The following is a 25017-nucleotide window of genomic DNA, read 5'->3' on the forward strand; positions in this document are numbered from 1 at the left end:
GTTACATGATAGTTGAGTTATTTTTCTATTTTAGTAGTATCGTTTCCCTTTTTAGCAAAAAGCAACATCTTTTCCCTCTACTACTCAATTCATTCTCTTACTTTATTAATATTCTCTTTACTTTTCCCTCTTACCTATTTTATTATCTCTTCATTTAATATACTTTAATATCTCTTCCTTAATATCCATAACAAAAAAAAATGACTTTACTACCACGGGAAAATATTTATTTTAGATAAAACTCAAAATCATGTGAAAATTTGTTATGAATTTCCTATGTCACTTCTTTTGTATTACTACTATTAAGTAATAACTAAATTAATTCATATATAATTCAATTAAATTTAAAATTTAGGGGTATTTTGTACGTGTACAGTTTATGTACGTTTATCTTTATTTGGATAACAATAAACTTACATAAACTTACATAAATACGAATTAACTTAAAATAAACTATGCTAATCATTCCGTAATAATTTAAGAAAATATTAAATTTTAAATTAAATATCTTCAAATTAAAAAAAAAATTATTCTAACAAAAAATTGTATATTTATTTTGCAAATGCTGTAAAAATTTGTATATCAAATGCAAATAATCACCAAATTCAAATCTGGATTCTTGATATATGAATCTGCTAAATTAATTTTGAATCACATTTGTTTCATGGGTTTAAACTATAGTATAACAATCTGAGCTATATGAATATGAATAAAAGAATCGGAGAATTTGGGAAGGTGAACCGCACTATTTTTGTACTAACTTTTTTTCCTAACGTATGCAATTGATGAACTTATGAAATAAACTAGGTAATCTATCAGATCAAAATATTTCTTTAAATGGAAAATAAATTTTAAAATACTATATAAGCAAAACAATCTCTGCAATTACATAAACAATAATCTCAAATCAATAAATTTTTATGACAAAAAGTAAACGAAAAAAAAAGTGAAAAGCAAATTTTATGCTTATAAGACAATTTCCTGCGGTATCCGCACATTTCGGTTATTGAGAAGCAGAGTTGTGCGCACAACCCATACACCAACTCATTAAAGAGCCGATTTAACATTCCAAACAGATCAGACCACACCAATTCCTATTTACTTTCCTCCTTTTGTCCTTCCAATACAAACTCAACATACAAATTTTTCAGAGCTATTACAACTGTAGTGATCAGTGGCCCCATTATTGCTCCCTGCTAAAGTGAAGCAAACAGCAAACATCATTTAACAGATCATCTGTCGAAGATCATCTTACATAGGATGTTCCATAATCATTGTCTAAACGATGCATGATCTGATGTAGTTTAACAGAGCTAATGAAACCATGGAAAGTGATGTTGAATTGTCTATCAAAGTATAAGTAACAAACAACAGCAGACAAAGACAGAAGTAAACTACCTCCAATGCAGAGTCAAACAATGTCATCCCACCGATGATGCTGAGACCCGTAAGATAAGCACTATGACCAGGAATATCCTCCTGTATCTCTATAGTTCCATACTCCACAAGCGCAAGATGAATGATGGACAACGTGATTGCCAATAAATATCTTCCCTCGAACACCAACTGCAGCGTTGCTGGTATTGTCGAGATCCAATGGGGAAACAGAGGCAGCAAACAGCTCACAAACGCCATCACAGTTGACATATACAAAAAGTGTATTGAGAATAATCTGAAGATAAGCCAAGTCATGCATCCTTGATAGAAGGCAATCTCAACGGTTGCTAACAGCTAGAACTCCCGAGATGGCCTTATCCAGCACTTCAACACACCGGTCTCTTGCAGAAGGTGTGATGGGGAACATATATATCACTTGCTCGGTAACTCCACCAGACTCCGATGTGATCAGATAATACAACACCCAAAAAAACACCATGGATTGTGAAACAAAGTTGAGCAGCCCTGCAGCACCGGAGAGAATGGAGCTCCAAACCAAGAACACTAGCTTAGCGCTTCCACCTAGAACAGACGTGCTACTGACGGCGTGATCACAAACTGCTTGATCCCAACGACAAATTCAGTCATGTTATACTGCATTGCCAAGGAATCAATCTGATCCGACACAGTCTCGTAGAGCTTGGTCGAATACATATGCACCGGAAAAAATAGGAAATAGATATATCAAGAACAAGATCAAAGGGATATATATTTGACATATACTACTGTTATCAAAATTTATGCTGATAAAAAAAAATCAAGTACAAGATCAATGGATTATGTGGAAGTTTAAACTATAAATTTCATTCATTTAGCAAAATCCACAATGAATGCTAGTAAAATAAAAAAGAGAGAAAAAAATTATCCATATAGTGAAAAAAATAAAAACTGACAGCAACAGCTCCTGCTCTAGAATCATCATATCTATCTCATACATTATGATATTACTCATCATCTATATCAATATTTTCATCATCAGAAAATACTATATCTTCATCCGAAGGGTATTCATCAACATCATTGATATCTATCATCCCACCATTTGGATGAAGTATTGGAGTATCATCACCAATTGCTAGATTCATATCTAACAAAGGCACAAGCATTTCATCCTCTTGGAACGGTGGCTCTATTGTTGATGTTGTCGGGTTCGGAAGTTCAACCTTAGACCTTGCTTTCACCTTACACACTTCCCACCAATCCTTTTTTACCTGATTCGTGCTAGGATACGAGCAATAATACACTTGGGTGGCTTGATTTGCTAAGACAAATGGCTCATACTTATTATACTTACGCGTGTGGTTTATAGAAACCAATTTGAAATCCTTATGAACCACTGTCCCAGAAGTTGATGGATCAAACCATTCACATTTAAATAATGTGGTCCTTTTGATTGGCATACTAGGATAATCTAACACACAAACCTCAATCAATCGGCCATAAAAATCCATCTCATCAGTGCCAAATATTTCACCCTTTATACAAACTCCACTATTCATAGTAGCTCGACGTGACTGATATGATAGTGTATGAAATCTATACCCATTAATAACATATCCATGATATGTTTTAACCTCTAACAAAGGTCCTTTGGAAAGATCCTGGATATATTTGTTCACATCATTCGGTGGCTGACATCTTACAAATCTTTTGAACCAATCAGCAAATTGTGTGTCAACAAGATTTCCTAACTCAGAATGTGATAGCCTTGGATTTGATCTTATCATTTCATCTTCAAACAATCTTTCAAAAAAAGTAAAAGAATACGAGTTAGATATTTACTACTGTGCATTTGAAGATAAAATTAGGAAGATACGATATTACTCACTTCAGATATGTAGTTGTGACCTCAGGACAATTGAGTAGAATGTATGTATGCGCAGCATTGTATTCTCTAGTATCCATGTATCTAACTGACATTTTCCCAAGTGGGCGTCCCGCATGTTTGAAAACCGAAATAACATCGGGCCCCTCAAGAACACTATTACTTTCTCCGCCATAATTACGAGGCTCGTTCCTTATCTTTGTTTTCACATGATCCTCGAAATAATATGAACAAAATGTAGAAACTTCTTCTACCAAATAAGCATTGCATATGGATCCTTCAACTCGTGCTTTGTTCTTGACATTGTTTTTTAACCTCCTAAGGTACCTATAGGACAAATTATATAAAAATATTTTAAGATATTATATTTGTATGTTTATATAAATATCAATTTATACCTCTCAAATGGATACATCCATCGAAACTGAACTGGCCCAGCAAGACGAGCTTCATCGGCTAAATGAACTGGCAGATGCTCCATTGAGTCAAAGAAACTAGGTGGGAAAATACGTTCAAGATTGCACAAAATTATTGGAATGTTATCACTTAGCCTACCCATATCTTCAATTCTTATTGCTCTAGACGTCAAGTCCTTGAAAAATAGACATAACTCTGTGATAGCCTTCCAAACATTTTGAGGAAGAAGTTCACGAAACGCAACAGGTAGTATGCGTTGCATGAACACATGACAATCATGACTTTTCATTCCAAACATCTTTAGCTTCCTCAAATCAACACATCTACCCATATTAGACACATATCCGTCTGGAAATCGAAGACCTCTGACCCATTCACACAAGACTTTCTTTTCACGGTTGTCAAGGGTGTATGAAGCTTTTGGAAACTTCCCAGTCTCCTCGTTACGCTTTAATTCAGGTCTGGCACAATATTTATCGAGCTCTTCTCTCGACTTTGATGTGTCCTTAGTCTTCCCTTGGACGTTAAGCACGGTATTAAATACATTATCAAAGACATTTTTTTCAACGTGCATTACATCCAAATTATGTCGAATCAATAGTTCCTTCCAGTAAGGGAGATCCCAGAAGATGCTTCTTTTCTTCCATCCAGATCTAGCACGACTTGAGACAATCTTGTTCATGTCATTGAAGTCATCCATCACTCTTACCAAACCTAATGTATCTATCTCGTTCAAGATTTCTTCTCCTGACTTTGGTTCTGGTGGGCCATCTAGGATCATCGTGTTTTTACGGAATGCTTTTTTATTCTTTCGAAATGGATGATTAGTAGGTAAGAATTTTCGATGATTGTCAAACCATGATTGTTTACCACTTCTCTCTAAAGTAAACGCATCAGTGTTTTCCATGCAATGAGGACAAGCTAATCTTCCAGCTGTACTCCATCCAGACAACATAGAATATGCTGGAAAATCGCTTATGGTCCACATCAAAATTGCTCGCATTTGAAAATTTTGCTTCAATGAAATATCATAGGTAGGCACACCCACTTCCCACAATTGTTTCAGTTCATCTATTAATGGTTGTAGAAAAACATCCAACTTATCTTTAGGATTACGCGGCCCGGGAACTAACACTGTGAGGAACATGAAATGTTCCTTCATACATAGCCAAGGAGGAAGATTGTAAGGTGTTAAGATAACTGGCCACGAGGAGTACTGTTTCCCTGATTGGCCAAATGGTTGAAACCCATCCGTTGAAAGTCCTAATCGCACATTACGGCAATCTGAAGCAAATTCGGGGAATGTATTGTTAATGTGCTTCCACGCAGGAGAGTCTGCTGGATGTCGCATAACTCCATCATCAGTAGATGAAGAATGCCAACGCATTTCTTCAGCTGTGGCTTTGGATGCATATAGTCTTTGCAATCGAGGAGTCAGAGGAAAATAATACATCTTTGCTTTAGCCACCTGTTTGTTTTTATCCGCTATAGAACCAACATTTTGGTCTTGAAAGCGTGATTCGCCACAATGTCTGCATGTGTGTAACAAACTGTCGTCTCGCCAAAAAATCATACAATTATTTGGACAACAGTCAATTTTTTCAACCGGTAATCCTATGCCACGCAATAATTTTTTTGTGCTATAAAAGCTATTTGGCAATAAGTCATCATCACTTGGAAACCCTTCTTTGATCAGTTCTGTGACTCGATCATAACATTTCTCAGGCCAATGAAACTCTGCTTTCAAACTCATTAGTCGAACCACATATGACAACTGTGAATGTTTCTTGCAACCAGGCCACAACTCATTATCAGCAGCATTTAGCATATCATAAAGTTTCTGCGCATCAGGATGCGGTGGCTCATCCATGTTCTCATTGTTAAACTGAGGACCGGCAGCATCTAAAACCATCGTATGATATGTGCTTGGTGCTTCATCATTTATTTCCATACAAGAATTTCTAGTTGATTGGCTTGATGTTTCACCTTGGAACCTCCATATGTGGTAATTCTTTACAAAACCAAACTTAGAAATGTGAAATCGAACATCATCTGTCGATCTATATAGCTTATTATCGCACTTTCTACACGGGCACTTAATTTTGTCATTATCCATATAAGCTGGTTTACTCCTTGCAAATGTAATGAAACTTTCAAGCCCTTCTAAAAAATCAGGATTAAAACCAAAGTCGGGATGGTACCGCCTATACATCCACTCTCGATTTGAAGTCATTATTATATTTCCTGATCAGTAATTCAGAGCATCATATTAATTCCTAGTCAATAAGGTAGGCATGTTGTACAAACTCTTAACTAATTAGCATTCAAACACATAATTTATCAAGCTTAAAATAGAAACGATCAACAGTCAAACACATTAAATCAGAATGTAACATCAAGGCCACGAAATCACCTCACTTCAAAGCCACAAAATCACCTCACTTCACAACAAATTGGGTCGGTGAAGCCGACAAGGCTTCACCCCAAGCCTAACCACCATCTACACCCTAAAGCATGTTTCTATAAACAATTTACTCAGTACCATTACCACTATTTTCATCATGGTACAAAAAAACATAAACACAAAAGATAAAGATGCTAACCTTTGTGATAAACTCTTCTCTCAATCTGGTGCAGTTCTAAAATGTCCCAAAACAACTTAGAAGATTGAAGAGGCAGATTGCAACACTGCACAGTTTAGAATTCAACTATCTCATAATGTACTCAAGTTTTAATCCATAATGTACTCTTCGGATGACTTTCTAAATATTACCAAAAACATCTTTCTAGTAACCAAAAACCGAAATCAGTAACAAACAATAATCCTAATTAAGCAAAAGTGCGAATTAAACATAAATTCCATAATAGTATTGATCGAACATAACTTATAACCCTTTTGCCATACATTCTAAAATTGGTGCTTCTCTTTGGCCTTATTCAAAACATGAGGGAACACCACAATCACAAGCAAGTAATTGAATATGCAAAATTTAGATGAGCACTGTGGGTAGATAGAGATAGAGATAGAGAGTGGGGGAGAAAAAAACCGTGAGAGGAGAAGCAGGGATGGGCGGAATACGACGAGGAGGAGGAGGCGGCGGCGGCGGCGGCTTTGAGGACGCTGCAGTTGCGTCGTGAGAAGCAGTGGAGTCGACGGCGTAGGAGGAAGGGTTACAGTCTGTTCTATGTGGTGTACGTGTGATGAGTGAATTATATTAGAATAATTAATACTCTTTCCATTAAAATAATTGATTTATATCAATCTTATATATCACGTTGGAGATATAATTTTATTTGTAGCTTAAGCAAAACACGTCAGACAATTAAATGACATAAAACTAATTAAAATATTATTTTAATTAAGAATTGTATATTTGTTTTGGATTTGATCGTGGGAAAATTTGTTATAAATTTCCTTATATCACTTCTTTCTATTGCTATTCTATTAACAAAACTAATATTATAAATAATTCAATTAAATTGATAATTTAAGGGTATTATTCGCATACAAAGTTTATGGAAAATATTAGTAAATTTTATCTTAAATATCTACAAATTTAAGATTATTTTATTTAAAAATTGTACTCCCTCCGCTCCATGCTCCATAATAGTTGAGTCATCTTTCTATTTTAATAGCTAATATGTTCCACCATAGTAAAATCGTTTCCCTTTTTAATAAAAATCAACATCTTTTCCTCTTTCTCTTACTTTATTAATGTTCTCTTTATTTTTCTCTCTTTACTACTCCACTTTATTATCTCTTCATTTAATATATTTTGATATCTCTTTCTTAATATCGGTGACAAAATGAAATGACTTTACTACCGCAGAACGAAGGGAAAATATTTATTTAAGATCAAACTCAAAATTATATGAAAATTTGTTATGAATTTCCTATGTCACTTCTTTTGTATTACTAATATTAACTAATAACAAAAATAATTCATATATAATTCAATAAATTTAAAACTTAGGGGTATTATGTACGTGTACATTTTATGTACATTTATCTTTATTTGGATAACAATCAACTTACACAAATTGTACATACATAATCAAATTTTTTCAACATTCTCCATTGAAAATAGATTTATAAATACGAATTAACTTTAAATAAATTATGCTAATCATTCCGTAATAATTTAAGAAAGTATTAAATTTTAAATTGAATATCTTCAAATTCAAGAAAAAATAATTATTCTGACTAAAAATTGTATACTTATTTTGGATCAAACTCGAAATCGTGAAATTTTGTTAATTATAAATTTCCGAAGTAACTACTTTTGGATTGCTTTTAATTAATAATCCCTCCATCCGTGAAATGTTGTCCAGTTTTGCTATTTCGGTCCGTCCGTGAAAAGTTGTCCATTTTGCTTTGTTTTTTTTTTTCATTTTTGTACATGGACTCCACTTTCCACTAACTCTTTGCACCACATTCTATTATAAAACTAATATATATGTACGAGACCCACATTCTGCTAACCCATTTCAACTCACTTTTCTACATATTTCTTAAAATTTGTGCTGATTCAAACTTTGACAATATTTCATGGACGGAGCGAGTAACAAAACTAATTCATAAATAATTCAATTAAATTTTAAATTAAGTGGTATTATTCTAGCAGCAGAATAGTAGCGGATATTTTCCCTGCTGTAACATACTAACGGATAGGAATCCGTTGCTAAATTTATTTAATTTCAAAATTTTGATTTTTTCAATACAAAATAATAATAGCAGCGGATATGTCTGCTACTCTTTTCTAGCGGATGCAAATCCGTTGCTATATTCATTAAATCTTTTAATTAATAAATAAATAATTATTAGTAACGGATTTATCTGCTACTAATTACTAGCAGGCACTGATCCGCCACCGTATCCGTTACTAAATGTGGCGCGCTGTTATGCCGCCAAATATTAATGAAAATCCGCTACTAAATCCGCTACTAACGATGGCGACGGACGTTCCGCTACAAAGTCCGCTACTAGTAGTGTCAGATCAGAGTCCGCTGCTAAATTCCGTTGCTAAATCGCGAAATTTTTGTAGTGCATGGAGCAATATCTTTCACATTCCGCCTTGATAGATATATTTATTCTTTAGATGATTTTGATGGACATATTTGAGGTTATTTGAAATCCTTCCATGCTATCGTCATGTTTAATTTCTAATCCTTGTGCTTGCATTGTATCTGTAGGGATCAGATTAGTCTAGATTCACTAATTACCGAGACCTCTTTGTTCTTGTACAAGAGAGCTCAGCCAAACTCTCACCCACGCGGCTGATTTTAACAAGTAATACAAACTAAGATTTCTTGAATCTAGTTCTAACTATTAGAAGATCTTGAAGCTATTGCTCCAGCTTCAATCGCACTCAAAAGTACCTGCACACTCAAGGAACAAGTCAATACAACTAAGAGAGATCCTCTCGGATCTAAACACAAGATATCAACTAAAACACCAAAGAGTAAGAACAAGATATCAGTGGAACTTGGCTCAGAACCCGCCGCACAAACATAGATCTATTCTTCCAGAACTTAGATCCAAGGGAGCACCAATGGATTGGATAGAGTTAACCCTCAGACCACCAATACCTCCACCGTGAAAACCCCTCACACCAGATCAAGATCCACCGGACAAAACCTACACTCGCAAACCCTAGAACTTCTCCAGAACTAAGCAATCAAAGAGATTGCTTCACACCAGCACTCACACACGATCTTACTCTCAAAGAACCGAGAAAGATCAACAAGAGATGGCCGGAAGTACACCGGAGAGGAGAGGAGAGAAGAGAGAGAAGGTCACAGTCACACAGAAGAGAGAGAGAGATATGAGATATGAAACGGCTCAACAAAGCCAGCAAAACATAACACTCTCAACCCTGCATCCAACGGTCACGAAACAATCATCCAAAGAGAGGACACGTGGCAGCATCTGGTGAGAGGGGTTAAGTCATTGGGCTCAGGCCAATTTATAACATCTGGGCTTAACAAATAATCACAGCCCAAATAATAGTCCATCAACAAATATCCAACATACTCCACCTTGGACTTTTATTCTGGGAAACCAATCAAGTGTTGTGGGCTAAGGCATTCTCATCATAGCCTACAAGGCAGATCCCTCAGCACCAGAGGACTAAGTCCACAAGCATCTTGGGAGCTACCAGGTTGCCTTTAGACACCAGAGGGGCTGACACCCATTAGTCTAAAGGACTTCATGCCTCCAGCCACCTACCACCCTTACCACAGCAGATAAGGTGGCTGAGGTCTTTCCCCCGGGACATGCAACCTATCCTAGGTCAAAGTGCAAAAATTTAATGCAGAAAAGAAGTTTTGCTAAAGGTAAGGGCTTAGTTCCCATGTCAGCTGGGTTTTTATCAGTATGCACTTTAAGAAGAAACACTTCACCCTTTTCTACAATATCCCATGTAATGAAACCTTACATCAATATGCTTTGTTCTATCATGGAAAACAGGATTTTTACATAACTGAATAGCAGATTGAGAATCAGAAAACACAGTAGGAGATTCATTCACAAACTTAAGTTCAGAGAGAACTCCCTTTAACCAAACAGCTTCTTTCATTGCCTCAGTGATAGCAATATATTCTGACTCAGTAGTAGACAAAGCCACAATATGCTGCAGCTGTGATTTCCAGCTAACACATGACCTGCAAACAGTGAACACATAGGAGGTAGTTGACTTCCTCTTATCTCTGTCATTAGCATAGTTGGAATCCACAAAACCAGTTAGTAAAACACCATCATCACATTTAGAGTAGCACAACCCATACTTGGCAGTGTGTTTAAGATATCTCAGAAGCCACTTCAAAGCCTCCCAATGAACAGAACCAAGATTAGCCATGTATCTACTAAGGCAAGACACAGCATATGCAATGTCAGGCCTAGTACTAACCATCAAGTACATCACTGATCCAATAGCATTAGCATAAGGAACTTTCTTCATGGCCTCAATATCAAACTGAGACTTAGGGCACAAATCTTTACTCAACATAAAATGAGCAGCAAGGGGAACAGAGGCAGGTTTGGCATCAAACATGTTAAATTTCTTCAACACTTTATTCACATAAGGCTCCTGATGCAAAATAAGAGAATGATTCTTCCTATCTCTATCAATGCATATGCCAAGAATTTTCTGAGCATCTCCTAAGTCTTTCATGTCAAAATTATCACTCAGAGAAGATTGCACAACCTTAATAGTTTTCAAGCAAGGACCCATAATGAGCATATCATCCACATATAGCAACAGAAACACAGGAACAGTATCAAGGTTTTTAATATACAAGCAGGCATCAAAGGTACTCCTTGCAAAGCCTAACTTATGCATGCAATTATTAAACTTGATATTCCACTGCCTAGGGGATTGCTTCAAACCATACAGGGCCTTTTTTAACAAACACACATGATTAGGGAACTTAGGATCAACAAAACCTTCAGGCTGTCTCATGTAAATAGGTTTATCTAAGTCACCATGCAAGAAGGCAGTCTTAACATCCATTTGTTTTAATTCCCAATTGAAATGAGCACATAAGGCAAGCATTAATCTCACAGTGGTAAATTTAACAACAGGAGCAAAAATCTCAGTATAATCTACCCCCTCTTGTTGAGTAAATCCTTTTGCCACAAGTCTGGCCTTGTACCTAAGGCCCTCCACTTCATTTTTCAGTTTATAAAGCCACCTGCAATCAACTATAGAAGCACCAGGAGGCAAAGGTACAAGAATCCAAGTAAGGTTAATTTTTAAAGAGTGCATTTCCTCCATCATGGCTGTATGCCACTGACTCCAAAATTTAGATTTAGTAGCTTGCTTGTAGGTTTGGGGTTCATCCCCATCAGACTCATGAACATTGAAAGCTAGGTTTATAAGAGCAACTAAACCAACAAAGCCATCAAACTTAACAGGTTTCTTAACATTAGTTCTTCTAGCTCTATCTCTAGCAAGCACATAATCCTATAAGTTAGGGACTTCAATAGCATTTTGAATACCAGCAGGGCTATTAATCACATTTTGGACAGGGGAAGGAGGAAAATTTCTAGCAGGACTATCATGCATAACATTTTGATCATCATTTGGTTGTCCTTCATTGGGTGTGTCATCAGGCATATAGGCTGGATAGGTGTTCCAGAAGGGCTGCTCCACCTCACTTGGAGCATCATTGAGAGGCTCCACAGCAGTGAGTGAGTCTGTGGACTCCACCTCACTAAGAGGCTCATTGTCCACATCTTTGGGATCTGGGGTGTTTGTCAATCTTAAGCAGGGGAATTCATCTTCATTGAAGACCACATCTCTGCTTATGATGACCTTAAACCCAGGTTCATCCCTAAGCCAGACCCTATAACCTTTAACACCCTCAGGGTACCCTAAGAAAACACCTTTCCTAGACCTAGGCTCAAGTTTATCAGACTTGTGATGCACAAACGCAGAGCAGCCAAAGACCCTAAGGTGGGAAAAATTAAGAGGTTTTCCATAGAACACATATTCAGGACACTGACCAACCAAAGGCACAGAAGGAGACCTATTCACCAAGTAAGTGGCAGTTAACAAAGCTTCACCCCAAAAATTTTTAGACAAACCAGACTTAGATAGCATGCATCTCACTTTTTCAAGAAGAGTCCTGTTCATTCTTTCAGCAACCCCATTTTGCTGGGGAGTATATGGCACAGTTTTATGTCTTTTAATTCCAAAAGCATCACATAAGTCATCCATCTGATTATTGCAAAACTCCAGACCATTATCAGTTCTAATAGCCTTAATTTTCTTACCAGTTTGAGTTTCTATCAAGATTTTCCAAGTTTTAAGCTTTTCAAAAACATCAGACTTGTGTTTCATCAAAAAACACCAAACTTTTCTTGAGAAGTCATCAATCACAGATAAGAAATAAACACATCCAGAGTGAGAAGACACAGAGGCTGGACCCCAAACATCCATATGCAAGTATTCCAGAATGCATTTACTCACATTAACAGGTGCAGGAGAAGGGAAGGAAACCCTGTGCTGTTTACCCAGCACACAAGAATCACAGAAGGGCAACTCACTTGGGACATCATTATCAGACAAGATGGCATGCTTTTTCAGAATACTCAGACCTTTAGCACTCATGTGACCAAGCCTATTGTGCCACAACATGGTTCTATCATTTTTAACAACATTTGCATAAGCTTTTTCACATGAAAGAGGCACAGCAGTACAGACATATAAACCACACTTTTTGTTAGCTTTGAACAAGCACATAGATCCTTTGCAGATTTTCATGCAGCCTTCCCCCCCATTTTCCCCCCATACCCTCATTCTCAAGAGCAGGGCAAGACATCAGGTTATAACACAGATCTGGAACATATCTTACATCCTTCAAATTAAGCACATAACCATTTTCAAACTTCAAACACACAGTGCCAATACCAAGAATTTCACATTTCTTGTCATCAGCCATTGACACAAAGGTTTTAGTCACAGGTTTTAGCTCAGAAAAACACTTCCTTGAAAGGACTTACATGATAGGTACACCCAGAGTCACATAACCAATCATTAGTGGTAAAGGGGCATGAAGGAGAAGCATTCACAAAGGGCAAATCATGCACCATGAACACAGAGTCATTCATGTTATCATAGGTAGCAACATTTACAAGGGGTTCAATGTGGGAATTATTATTCTGGAATTTATTCTTTTTAGGTTTAGTGCACTCCTTCTTATAGTGCCCAACATCCCCACAGTTAAAACACCTTCTATAGGTCTTAGGATCCTTACTTCTAGACCTAGATCTATACTTCTTTTTGCCATTGTTACCTGAGTTAGAGCCACTTCCTGATTCAATTCCCCCTCTAGATTTAGACCTACCTCTAACATTTAGGACCTTGTTATAGGCATTCTTATCAACAGCTCTTTCCCTAAGTTCAAGTTCCTTAGATTTTAGGGAGCTTACAATGAGGTCTAGAGGTGCAGAGTCTCTGCCATACTTAATGGCAGCCTTAACATCACTATAGGAGTCAGGAATGACATTCATTAGGGCTATGCTGGTATAAGCATCTATTGTGGTGTCACCAGATCTCTTAATGTCTTGAACAAGCTTCTGAAACCTATCTACATTATCATCTATATCCTTAGCAAGGTCAAGCTTAAACTTAAACAACTTTTCAAGCAAATACATCCTTGAGGACATAGAAGTTTCAGTAAACAGAGTATCAAGTAATTTCCACATTTCAGAAGTAGATTCAACATGATCAACCTTTCTTATCACAGAATCAGACAAGTTTAGCACAATAGTGGCCCTAGCCAACTCATTCATTTCATCTTTTCTATCCTGATCAATATCCTCAGGCAAAGAACCATCAACAACCTTGAACACTTTTTGTTGAATCAAAATACACTTCATTTTCTGTTTCCAAATAGCAAAATCATTTTTACCATTATAAGGAACCAAACCAACAGGCTGAGACATTTTTGCAACAATTTTTGCAAGAACACAGGAGGCAAGGCAGAAACACACAAACTTACACACCTGAACACACAGGGACATACAACAACAAACACAAGGACAGGAACAGAGCTTTCTCACACAACAGAAAGGACCTCAAATCCTTGACTGTCACGAGCAACACTGGCCAAGGCTATCCCAGCTCGCAATCACTCACTTGTGGAGGGCGCAGGGGGTCACTTGGGCAGAATAAGTGCTTGGTGGTCAAGTAAAATGAGATCACAAGATCACAAAGCACAAGAACCAGCGGAAGCAACACAGAAAAAACAACAGAAAGCACAGAGAGACCTAAGTCTTTGCCAGAGACTGTCTACCAGAAAACAAGAGCCCAAGCCTATGGTGGCACTAAACAGAAAAGAAAAAGGAACAGGAGATAAAGCCAATTTACCAGAGCGAACCCTCACTCGAAGGAGGATTCCACTTGCCCACCTCCTTAAGCGACTCGGCGTGCTAGACTAATCCCCCCGTGGCTCTGATACTACTGTAGGGATCAGATTAGTCTAGATTCACTAATTACTGAGACCTCTTTGTTCTTGTACAAGAGAGCTCAGCCAAACTCTCACCCACGCGGCTGATTTTAACAAGTAATACAAACTAAGATTTCTTGAATCTAGTTCTAACTATTACAAGATCTTGAAGCTATTGCTCCAGCTTCAATCGCACTCAAAAGTACCTGCACACTCAAGGAACAAGTCAATACAACTAAGAGAGATCCTCTCGGATCTAAACACAAGATATCAACTAAAACACCAAAGAGTAAGAACAAGATATCAGAGGAACTTGGCTCAGAACCCGCCGCACAAACACAGATCTATTCTTCCAGAACTTAGATCCAAGGGAGCACCAATGGATTGGATAGAGTTAACCCTCAGACCACCAATACCTCCACCGTGAAAACCCCTCACACCAGATCAAGATCCACCGGACAAAACCTCCACTCGCAAACCCTAGAACTTCTCCAGAACTAAGCAATCGAAGAGATTGCTTCACACCAGCACTCACACACGATCTTACTCTCAAAGAACCGAGAAAGATCAACAAGAGATGGCCAGAAGTACACCGGAGAGGAGATGAGAGAAGAGAAAGAAGGTCACAGTCACACAGAAGAGAGAGAGAGAGAGAGATATGAGATATGAAACGGCTCAACAAAGCCAGCAAAACATAACACTCTCAACCCTGCATCCAACGGTCAGGAAACAATCATCCAAAGAGAGGACACGTGGCAGCATCTGGTGAGAGGGGTTAAGTCATTGGGCTCAGCCCAATTTATAACATCTGGGCTTAACAAATAATCACAACCCAAATAATAGTCCATCAACAAATATCCAACAGTATCACTTTCTAATTCATGATGTTTCCATATCCAAATGATGAATTATTTTTGGGATTTTGATGGTGTGTTCTATTGGTTGGGCACAGCTCTATGCTCGCAGGCATTTTTTTATTTCCCCCGCTAAATATTGAAGAATTTAATGACCGGGTGATGGCCGTAGTACGTTGTGAAGCCCAGGTACTTACTTGTTCCTTTCTTTTAGGGCATCATATTTGCTTTGCCTAGATGCTTCTAGATTTAAGGTTTTAGCTCCATTGATTATGTTAGACTAAGTTGGTAATAAAGTATCAGTATTGAACCTTCAAAAGAAGTCGAGTCCCTTGTAAAGCTGATTTAAACTTATATCTTTTAAGATGGATCACCCTTGTTTCTAATATATAAACTTGTAAAGCTAATTTTCATCAATGCACACCATTCTTTTGACTATATAAACATAATTAGTAATGATCATTCGTTAAAGCTATATATGATACTTTCATGTTTCTTCTATGTACATGGGGCTAATCTGTCTTTGAACCATAGGCTACATACATTCCTTTTAGATAGTTTCATGGATTGACTCATTCTTTTATTAAAGGGATTGTTATAGAGTCACAATAAATATGTAACCAAGCATTGAAGCATGCCTCTTTCATAGCCATGTTAGTGTGTTGTAAGGTGTCAAAACTGGAAAATGTGCTTTGATATATTACCAAACATTTATTTGAGCAAACAAAGCTTTAATAAGGCTTCTTTTTGGACCTAATCTCAGAAATGGGCTATCTTAGGAAGCCCAATCAATATTATATATGCAAATCTTATTTAATGAGAGAGAGCAAAAACAGCTCAAGTTTATGGGCCCTGTTATTAAGCCCACACAATTTCAATTGCAATAAGACCATGAAACCATCAATTTTGGCGTTGATCGAAACTAAAATCAATTTTTGGTATGATAGATTGGCCAGACAATCTATTAACTTTGATTTTAGAAAAAAAATGTAGATTGATTAGAATACATTATAGCAAGTTTGTTAGGCTCTCATATGAACCCTCTCCCCACTTACATGTTAGCATGTGATTAACTTTGATTTTGGAGCACCAAATTAATATAATATATAGTACTATGATTAGTGTCATGCTCTAGTTAATTAATGTTGATGAATTGGTTGTTAGCACGTTATAAACGTTCTCAACTATAGACCTATTAATGTTCAATACAGAAATGAGTATATGTAAAATATAATTAATGTCAAATGATGCTCTAATAACTAATTAATTAATGGTGACGACTTGGTACCAAAGAGTCGAGCACTCTTCATTACACCTAACCCTCAAACTCTATTATTACTATTTCGAATTAGTTTTGACTCTATTAATTTAATTAAATTTGGAAATTTAGAAACAACAGTATAAACGAAACAATACCAACTACAGTAATTACTAAATACTAGAATGAAAATGGACAATCTCTTTCTCTTAATTTCAATTTGTGGTATGGTTTTTCCTGGCGAACAATTGGGCCACTAGAGATTTTGTTAGCCTTCAAAAATATCACTCTAGCAAAAAAGATGAGAATAAATTTACGTCAAATTGAATGGAGTATTATATATTCCTAGAATAAAATTAAAATTTATTTAGTGATATTTATACGTGCACTAGGCATACTTTAGTAATTAATGATGAAGCGTTGACAATTGAAACATGTGGGCAAGTGGTTGAATTTGATTTTTTCCATAGTTGTTCAATATAATAGGAGTATAACTAAAGGATAATAGTAAATTAAATCTTTAGTCAAATTTCGATTCATAGTATTAAATTTAAAAGGTTAATACTTCATCCCTCTCATTTAAAATAAAATATTTACTTTTCGGCACGAGATTTTATGTAGTGTTGTGTTGTGAGTGTAGTATTCATTTTATTTTTAATAGGACAATCTAAAAAGGAAAAATGTTTCATTTTTAATGGGATAGAAGGGTATTAAATAACAAAGTTTTAATTTTTGCAATTGTCCCTTTAATATGCTCCACAAATTATCGATATTGTCATTTAATGATGTTCAAAACGATATTTTTTTTAACAAAATAAGAAAAGAAAAGAGAAATCACTTATTTTCATGAGCCATGCCATTTTGAATATCATTTAGAGAAAATATTTTGTACACAGATAGAACAACTGAGAAATATTGAAATTGTGTACTATTTAAATTTAAAATTGAATAGAACGGATCAGAATTTGATCAAACTTCATGATTTAATTGACTATTAACCATATAATTAAATTCTATGTATATTAAATTTATCAAATGAAATTTATATGTGCACTAGGCATACTCTGCTAATTAATGGTGAAAGCGTTGACAAATGAAACATGTGGGCATGTGGTTGAATTTGATTTAGGTTACTTGATCAATATAGGTATAATTAATGTATAATGATGCTCTAGTTTATTAATGTTTGAGTTGTTTCCCAGCTGCCACTGTATTAAAAAAATTCATGTAGATGGCAGAGTCCCTATTTAATCAGCTCTTAGACTTAATCTCTAAATTTGCCTAACGCAAAAATTTTACCTAAAAAAAGCAACTTCAAAACGTACGTCGTCGTCTGCCGCAGCGCCTCCTGCTCGTCGTCACCGTCGGCCGCCACACAACCATAGTAGCTGCCACTTACCAGCCGTGAAGGTATCTCATTGCTCTTTTCAGTCTTTATTCTTAATTTTATTTTTACTGAATTTCAAATAATCTTGTGCTAATATTAATGATTTATATTTAGAGCCTTATTATAACCATATTAGTATAGGTGCAAGAATTTTGGTTATTCAATTGCTTATTATTATTATTATTATTGTTGTTGTTTTGTATAGAAATTAGTGTTAATTCATTCAATGATAGTCATAATTATATGATAATAGTGATGCTTGGCTAAACTGAAACCAATGGTTCAATCTTGAATCGGACCGGTCAACCCTAGCTTCAAACCATTGATTTACCATCCATAACCAGAAACACCAACTATTTACTACTCAAACTATTGTACTATTTCGTTCTAGGTACCTATTTAATTCACAATTCTTAGTAATTTACTTCTTTTTGGACTTCAAATGTCCCATGTACCCCATAGACCAATGTCTTTTTACTACACAACGTTTAAGTTTAATTATCCTCTATACATTTATTGATATGAACCAAATATATGAAACAATATTAGTCATATCATTACATAACAGATACAATGTACTACCTCTGTCCCTGAAAATTTGATACATATTACCATTTCGGTCCGTCCCTGAAAATTTGATACACTTCACTTTTACCATTTTTGGTAGTGGACCCCATATTCCACTAACTCATTCATACTCACATTTTATTATAAAACTAATACTTTAAAAGTAGGACCCACATCCTACCAACTTTTTCAATTCACTTTCCATTACATTTCTTAAAACCCGTGTCGGGTCAAAGTGTAGCAAATTTTGGGGGACGGAGGTAGTATAAGGGTACTGATAAAATGCAATTGCATTACTACAAATCCCAAACTATGATCTGGATTATTAGATTTTAAGATTTGATGTCAACATATGATCGTCAACATAAAATATCAACACAATGTCAATCGGTTGAAAATGTTGAGGTTATGTTGAAATTTTCTATTGACGTTATTTGTCATCCGTTGACATCAAATCTTGAAATCTAATAGTTCAGATCCTAATTTAGAGTTTGTACAATATATAGAGTTTACATTTGATTACATCTGCACGTGATTAGGAGTATGTTTTGTTTACAAATATATTCCGGGTGCATGAAAGCGTGATAATTGAACATGTGGGCATGTGATTGACTTTGATTTTGGCGAATATAATATATAATTAATGTCTAATGATGCTCTAATTAATTAATTAATGTCGATTAGTTGGTTGGTTGGTTGCACCCTGTTATCAATTTCCTATCCATTCCACAAACCTCAAACTTTATCTCTGTTACTATTGCTCTGCTTTTAAATTAGTTTTGCCTAACGCAACGATTATTCCTAAGAAAGGCACCCCCAAAACGGAACGTGAGGCTACCGCCCGTTTGCCGTCGCACAACCGTAGTAGCTGTGCAGGTCAGTCGCGCTATCATTTTCAATCTTTCATTGTTCTCAATTTGCTTGTTGTTGTTTAGTTTGATATTTAGGGACAGTTTGATTGAGAACGTAGATAAGACAAAACATAGTCAGAACATACATTTTAGTAGTACTACTAAGTTATTTTAGATCAGATGACTCCAAAATAGAGGACAGTTTGATATTAGGTACGGTTTGATAGATGGTAGAGATACATTGCTGAACCAAAACGAATGGTCCAGCCAGACCCAACACTGGTTTGGAACCGTTGATGGTGATTTTGGGCTAAGCCCGAAATCACCAACTAGCCAGTACTGGTTTCAAAATATTTTCACGTATTCTTCACTTGTGTCATTTCTTGCATGATCGTCATGTGAGGACTCTGTGCTTCACCTAAATCATCTCTACGATCCAACTCTTGCTCTATTTCAATTTCTTTGTTATCGATGTCTCATCTATATAAGTGTGGATAACAATCCTCTTATGAGGCCTTTTAAGAGGACGAGTGCCCCATTTCTAATATCTCAACTCTTGAATCTATGAATTACGGCCACCACTGTCGTCGTGATATACAGAAATGAAGCTGACGCTTCTCCATCTAACCAAATTGTTATCATCGGAGAATCTTCTTCAGCTCTACCACTTGCATTCTTGCGTCTTCTTCGTCATTTCCTTGTGGTTCTTGAAGTTTCTTGATTTGACTCCTTTTCCCCAAAAACTTCTCATACAAATTCTTGCAACTTGGTTCAACTTCATCTCAATTTCTCCTCAATCTTCTTGGCAATCATTCTTGAACGATGATATTCATGCCTCTTTGTCTCCAATATTTTACAAAGCCGGTGGAGATTTTTGTTCAAAATGTTAATCTTCTCTATAAGCTGCACCCGGAATCTTCTCCATCGATTCATTCATTTATTCGGTTTTGTTCGTAACATAACTGTCCGACCATTGAGAAAAGGTTGCATTACCGAATTTGTTATATCCTTGAAAATTTGTCACTTATTTCCATTTTCATATGTCCCTAAAAATTCGTCGCCTTACACTTTTACCATTATTAGACCCCACATTCCAAACTCATTTCCACTCACATTTTATTATAAAACATTCTATTATATTTCTTAAAACCAGTGTCGAATCAAATGGTGACAAATTATAAAGGACAGAAGGAATATTTGCTTTAAGAAAACATAGGAATTCTATTATATTAATTAAAACACGAAAAGATCTGAATGTTTGTCCCACATACTTTTCTAAATCCAACCACTTAATTAATTTCCAGGATAAACCAAGAGGAGAAAATTAAAGGAAAAAAACACAAATGGCGGATACTATTGTTTCAGAAGTGGTGGGGAGAGTTGCAACTATGTTAGAAGATAAGATTCGATATGAAGTCAATTTGGTGAGAGGCGTGAAGGACGAACTTCGTTATCTTTCCAAGAAGCTCCAGACGATCCAAACGGTGTTGGATGATGCAGAAAAGAGAGGAGTGAAAGATGAAAGTGTCAAAAGTTGGTTGAAGAAGCTCGAAGCTACGGCCTATGAGATGGAAGATATTTTGGACGAATGGAGCTATTCTCTTCTCAAAGATAAGATGGAAGGTTCGGCTGAGCCTGAGCCTGAGCCTAAGCAAAAGATATGGTGCTCCTTCATCAGATCTTCTTGTTTATCTTTCAAGGAAATCTCTGTTCGTCGTGATATTGCCAAGAAAATAGAAAATGTGAAAGCTATGCTTGAACAGATTAACAAAGAGAAAAATGAATTCAAATTTGACATCTCTCCCCCTACAGCTGATTCAGTGCCCACACCTTGGCGAGTGCAATCGACACCTTTTGTTGACTTGACGAAAGTTCATGGGGTGGATATACATAGGAAAAAAGAAGACATAGTGAGCAAACTAATGCTTAATGGTGGTGATATCCAAATTTTGTCTATTGTTGGAACCGGGGGACTTGGCAAAACAACTCTTGCCAACCTTGTTTATAATGATAAACGAGTGAAAGATTGTTTTGAATCAAGAATATGGATTTGTGTTTCTGATCCATTTGATGTCGCTGCGATTGCAATAGGAATTGTTAACGAAGTGGAAAAAGAAACGATTCCTCCAAATTCCAACCAATTGGCACTGGTATTAGGAAAGCTAAAAGCATCCATTTCAGGAAAAAAGTTTCTTCTTGTGCTGGATGATGTTTGGACAGAGGACAACAACAAGTGGGAGCCTTTGAAAATCGTTCTCCAATGTGGTGCATCAAGTAGTAAAATTCTGGTGACAACAAGAAAGGAAACGGTAGCTAAGATGTTCAGTACCTTAGACGACGACATGTATCACCCAAATAAGCTGAATGAAGAAGAATGTTGGTCATTATTGCGTGACACATCTCTTCCAGGAAAGAGTGATGAGGAGTGTAGAAAGTTTGAGGTTTTTGGCAAGAAAATAGCTAGCAAGTGCAATGGATTGCCTCTTGCTGCAATTGTTTTGGGAAGATATTTGCATGACAAGAACTTGGAAAGGTGGAAAGGCGTGGAGAAGAGTGAAATATGGGAACTGAAGAATGCAAAAGTAGATCTTTTTCCTCATTTGGTTTTAAGCTACAATGAATTATCCCCGGCTCTTAAACGTTGTTTTTCATATTGTGCCGTCTATCCTAAAGATCACCGAATTCATGCGGAGACTCTGATAGAAGAGTGGATGGCGCAAGGTTATCTAGGCTCTGATAGTGGAAACGGTGCAGTGGAACTCGGAGGGAGAGAGTACTTGGAGAATTTAGCAATGCATTGTTTGATTCAAGACATTGAGAAAAGTGAGTCGGGGGAGGAGATAGAATGGTGTAAAATGCATGATATAATTCATGATTTTGCTCTATTTCTTAGGAAGGATGATGAGAGAGAGAAAAGTTGTCAAGTTTGTGATTCGTCATTGGTTTCTCATGTCCAAGAATATCGTAGTCTATTGTGGGACTACAAACTTCCTGTTGATGAAAGTGACGGAAGTTTTCATGTTTGTGATTGCATGAAAAGTCTTAGGGTGTTAAGAATTGACATTCCTCTTCCAAGGGGAATGGAAATGTTGATTCACTTGAGATGGTTGGATTGTAGTGGGACTATATTGTCAAAGGATGGCCTTGAAATCATATGTAGGCTTTATTTCTTGCAAACTCTTCTCTTATCATATTGCAAGCTAACAGATATTCCCAGAGAAATTGGGAATTTGGATCAGTTAAGGCGACTTGACTTAAGTTCGAATAAAGAATTGAAGGAATTACCGGAGAGCGTGTGTAAATTGGTTGAATTGCGATCTCTTTCCTTAGAAAGTTGCTCTCTAGAAGTGATTCCGCAACAAATTGGGAATTTGGTGCAGTTAAGACGACTTGACTTAAGTTGGAATGAAGAATTAAAAGAATTACCGGAGAGCATGTGTAAATTGGTTGAATTGCAATCTCTTTTCTTAGAAAAGTGCTCTCTAGAAGTGATTCCGCAACAAATTGGGAATTTGGTGCAGTTAAGAGAACTTGAATTAAGTGGGAATGAAGAATTAAAGGAGTTACCAGAGAGCATGTGTAAATTGATTGAATTGCAAATCTTGAATATTGCAAACACTGATATCGACTATTTGCCAGAAGGATTAGGTGAGTTGAGTAATCTTCATACACTGGGACTGAGGGAGCTCAAAGTAGGAAGTCAATACAACAAGTTGGGAATTCTGAAAAAATTATACCTTTGTTTTACTGAATTTCTAGAGCTGCATATCTACTTGAGTAGTGTGAGTGAAATGGTGGAATTGGTAGAGGAAGCTCGACAAGCACAACTAGATACAGTCCTTAATCTCGAATCTCTCGGTATATTATTCAAGAGTGAGATGAATGAGACAGAGCAGTCATCATCATCATCAATGTGGATGGAGCTACTTGAAGCTCTGGCGTCCCATCACAAGTTGGAAGTATTAATAATCGTTGCATATGAGGGCTCCAAGCTTCCGCATTTGATGTCATCACCCCTCAACTTTATAAAACAGATTGTTCTTTTGAATTCGAGTGAGGTGTCTTCATTGCCGGCTATGGGGAAACTACCTTTCTTGGAAACTCTTTGCATTACAGAAGCAGAGCAATTGACGGTGGTTGGAAGGGAGTTTTTAGGAATAGAAAATTCATGTTGTAGTGAAGTTGTTGCATTTCCTAAACTCAAGGAACTGGAATTTGATTTCTGCTCCAAATGGGAAGAGTGGGAGGACATAACGGAGGAAGAAGAAGTATCTGCAGCCATCTCCATCATGCCATGCCTTAATGAGTTAAGTATATACATGTGTGGAAGTTTGAAGAAGCTGCCGCATCGCCTCCTGCATAAAGTCTCTTCGTCTTTGCGGGTGTTGGATATCAGAGGTTCATCAGAGCTAGTAAAAACATACGGAGAGGACAAGGAAGGTTCAGCTTGGAGATCCATATCCCATCATAATCCCCAACTTGTACTTCGCCAGCAGTAGAACTAAGCAATCTATCTCTACCTGATTGTTTTACTTTTTTTTAGATTGAATTTGAGATTGTTATAATTATTTTCTGCTTTTATTAGATGGATACTTTTTATTTTTTATGGTGTTTTTTCCTCAGGGTTTTTTGCCATAGAGGTTTTAATGAGATCCGGCCTTAAGGGATCGTTCTGTGTTTTCCAAGGTTTAAGTTTTGTTTTTTAATGGCATAATCATTTGGCTTTTTTCAATAGTAGAAATAATATACTATTAGAGCTACTCAAACTGGTCGGCGACTCAAAACTCGACATCTTCTTTCTCAAACTTCGAATACATGGAGTGAAACATGATTGCTTAAATATAGAAATTAACTAACAACTTCAGTAAACGCTAAGAGCTGACTTTGCGATACGGCACCGACTCGCATAGCATTAACCATGACCACACAATTAATTTTATAATTAATGTTTAATCTCTTTAATCAATAGTGTTTCATAAAATAATTCTTGATTGTAAAATTTACTTTAAAATTTTGTCGAAATAGATCTATGTTCCATTTTAATTTTAAATTACTACAAATATATTAAAAAACATAAATTATTTCTATACAATATTAAATCACTCGGCAAGAATCAGTCAAATATCGTAATTATTTAGTTTTAAAATTTGACTAGTAATTAATTGGTTTAAGTTTATATTTGAGAAATAATTAATATTTTCGATTTTAGTATATGCATGTATTATAAACGAAGAACTATTAGGAATAAAACAAATATACATATTAATATTAATATACACTCTTTTTAACCGGATTAGCTAGTTGGCTAGTTCGAAATACCGAGTATTTATGGTTTGAGTCAAAAAATTGTAAGCCAATCAAATTTGATTCTATTAGTCCGTACTTTATATAAAGCTAACTTAAAATTTAATAGATTCGTACTTTGTATAAAGCTAACTTAAAATTTAATAGATTAACCAGATTGTTAT

General features: G+C 36.1%; 2 protein-coding genes and 1 pseudogene across 3 annotated transcripts; 1 reads left to right on the forward strand and 2 right to left on the reverse strand.

The window, feature by feature from the left end:
• Nucleotides 1-982: 982 nt before the first annotated feature.
• LOC148923920 (uncharacterized) lies at nucleotides 983-2091 on the reverse strand (annotated as a pseudogene). The gene is made up of 2 exons (XR_016132558.1): nucleotides 1399-2091; nucleotides 983-1193 (listed from the first exon to the last, which is right to left on the reverse strand). The product of XR_016132558.1 is annotated as an uncharacterized LOC148923920 (transcript).
• Nucleotides 2092-2381: 290 nt separating this feature from the next.
• LOC148923921 (uncharacterized) lies at nucleotides 2382-5912 on the reverse strand. The gene is made up of 3 exons (XM_089060781.1): nucleotides 3661-5912; nucleotides 3266-3589; nucleotides 2382-3180 (listed from the first exon to the last, which is right to left on the reverse strand). The coding sequence occupies exons 1-3, from the start codon at nucleotides 5910-5912 to the stop codon at nucleotides 2382-2384; spliced, it is 3375 nt and encodes a 1124-aa protein (XP_088916907.1).
• A 12133-nt stretch (nucleotides 5913-18045) lies between these two features.
• LOC125205750 (putative disease resistance protein RGA1) lies at nucleotides 18046-24135 on the forward strand. Its single transcript, XM_048104852.2, has 3 exons — nucleotides 18046-18154; nucleotides 19505-19574; nucleotides 20854-24135. The coding sequence occupies exon 3, from the start codon at nucleotides 20893-20895 to the stop codon at nucleotides 24046-24048; it is 3156 nt and encodes a 1051-aa protein (XP_047960809.2). The 5' UTR covers nucleotides 18046-18154; nucleotides 19505-19574; nucleotides 20854-20892; the 3' UTR covers nucleotides 24049-24135.
• Nucleotides 24136-25017: the final 882 nt, after the last annotated feature.

Source organism: Salvia hispanica, chromosome 6 (genome assembly GCF_029641045.1).
Source record: "Salvia hispanica isolate PSC_SH4W2 chromosome 6, Shi_PSC_v1, whole genome shotgun sequence".
Taxonomy (NCBI): Eukaryota; Viridiplantae; Streptophyta; class Magnoliopsida; order Lamiales; family Lamiaceae; genus Salvia; species Salvia hispanica.

Bases quoted from the DNA above. Each gene is read 5' to 3' on its own strand.
- LOC148923921 (XM_089060781.1), bottom strand. From the start codon at position 5,912: ATGACTTCAAATCGAGAGTGGATGTATAGGCGGTACCATCCCGACTTT. The intron at 3,590-3,660 runs GTATAAATTGAT...TTTGTCCTATAG, and splicing joins TGGATGTATCCATTTGAGAG to GTACCTTAGGAGGTTAAAAA. The intron at 3,181-3,265 runs GTGAGTAATATC...TTTTTTTGAAAG, and splicing joins GTCACAACTACATATCTGAA to ATTGTTTGAAGATGAAATGA.
- LOC125205750 (XM_048104852.2), top strand. From the start codon at position 20,893: ATGGCGGATACTATTGTTTCAGAAGTGGTGGGGAGAGTTGCAACTATG.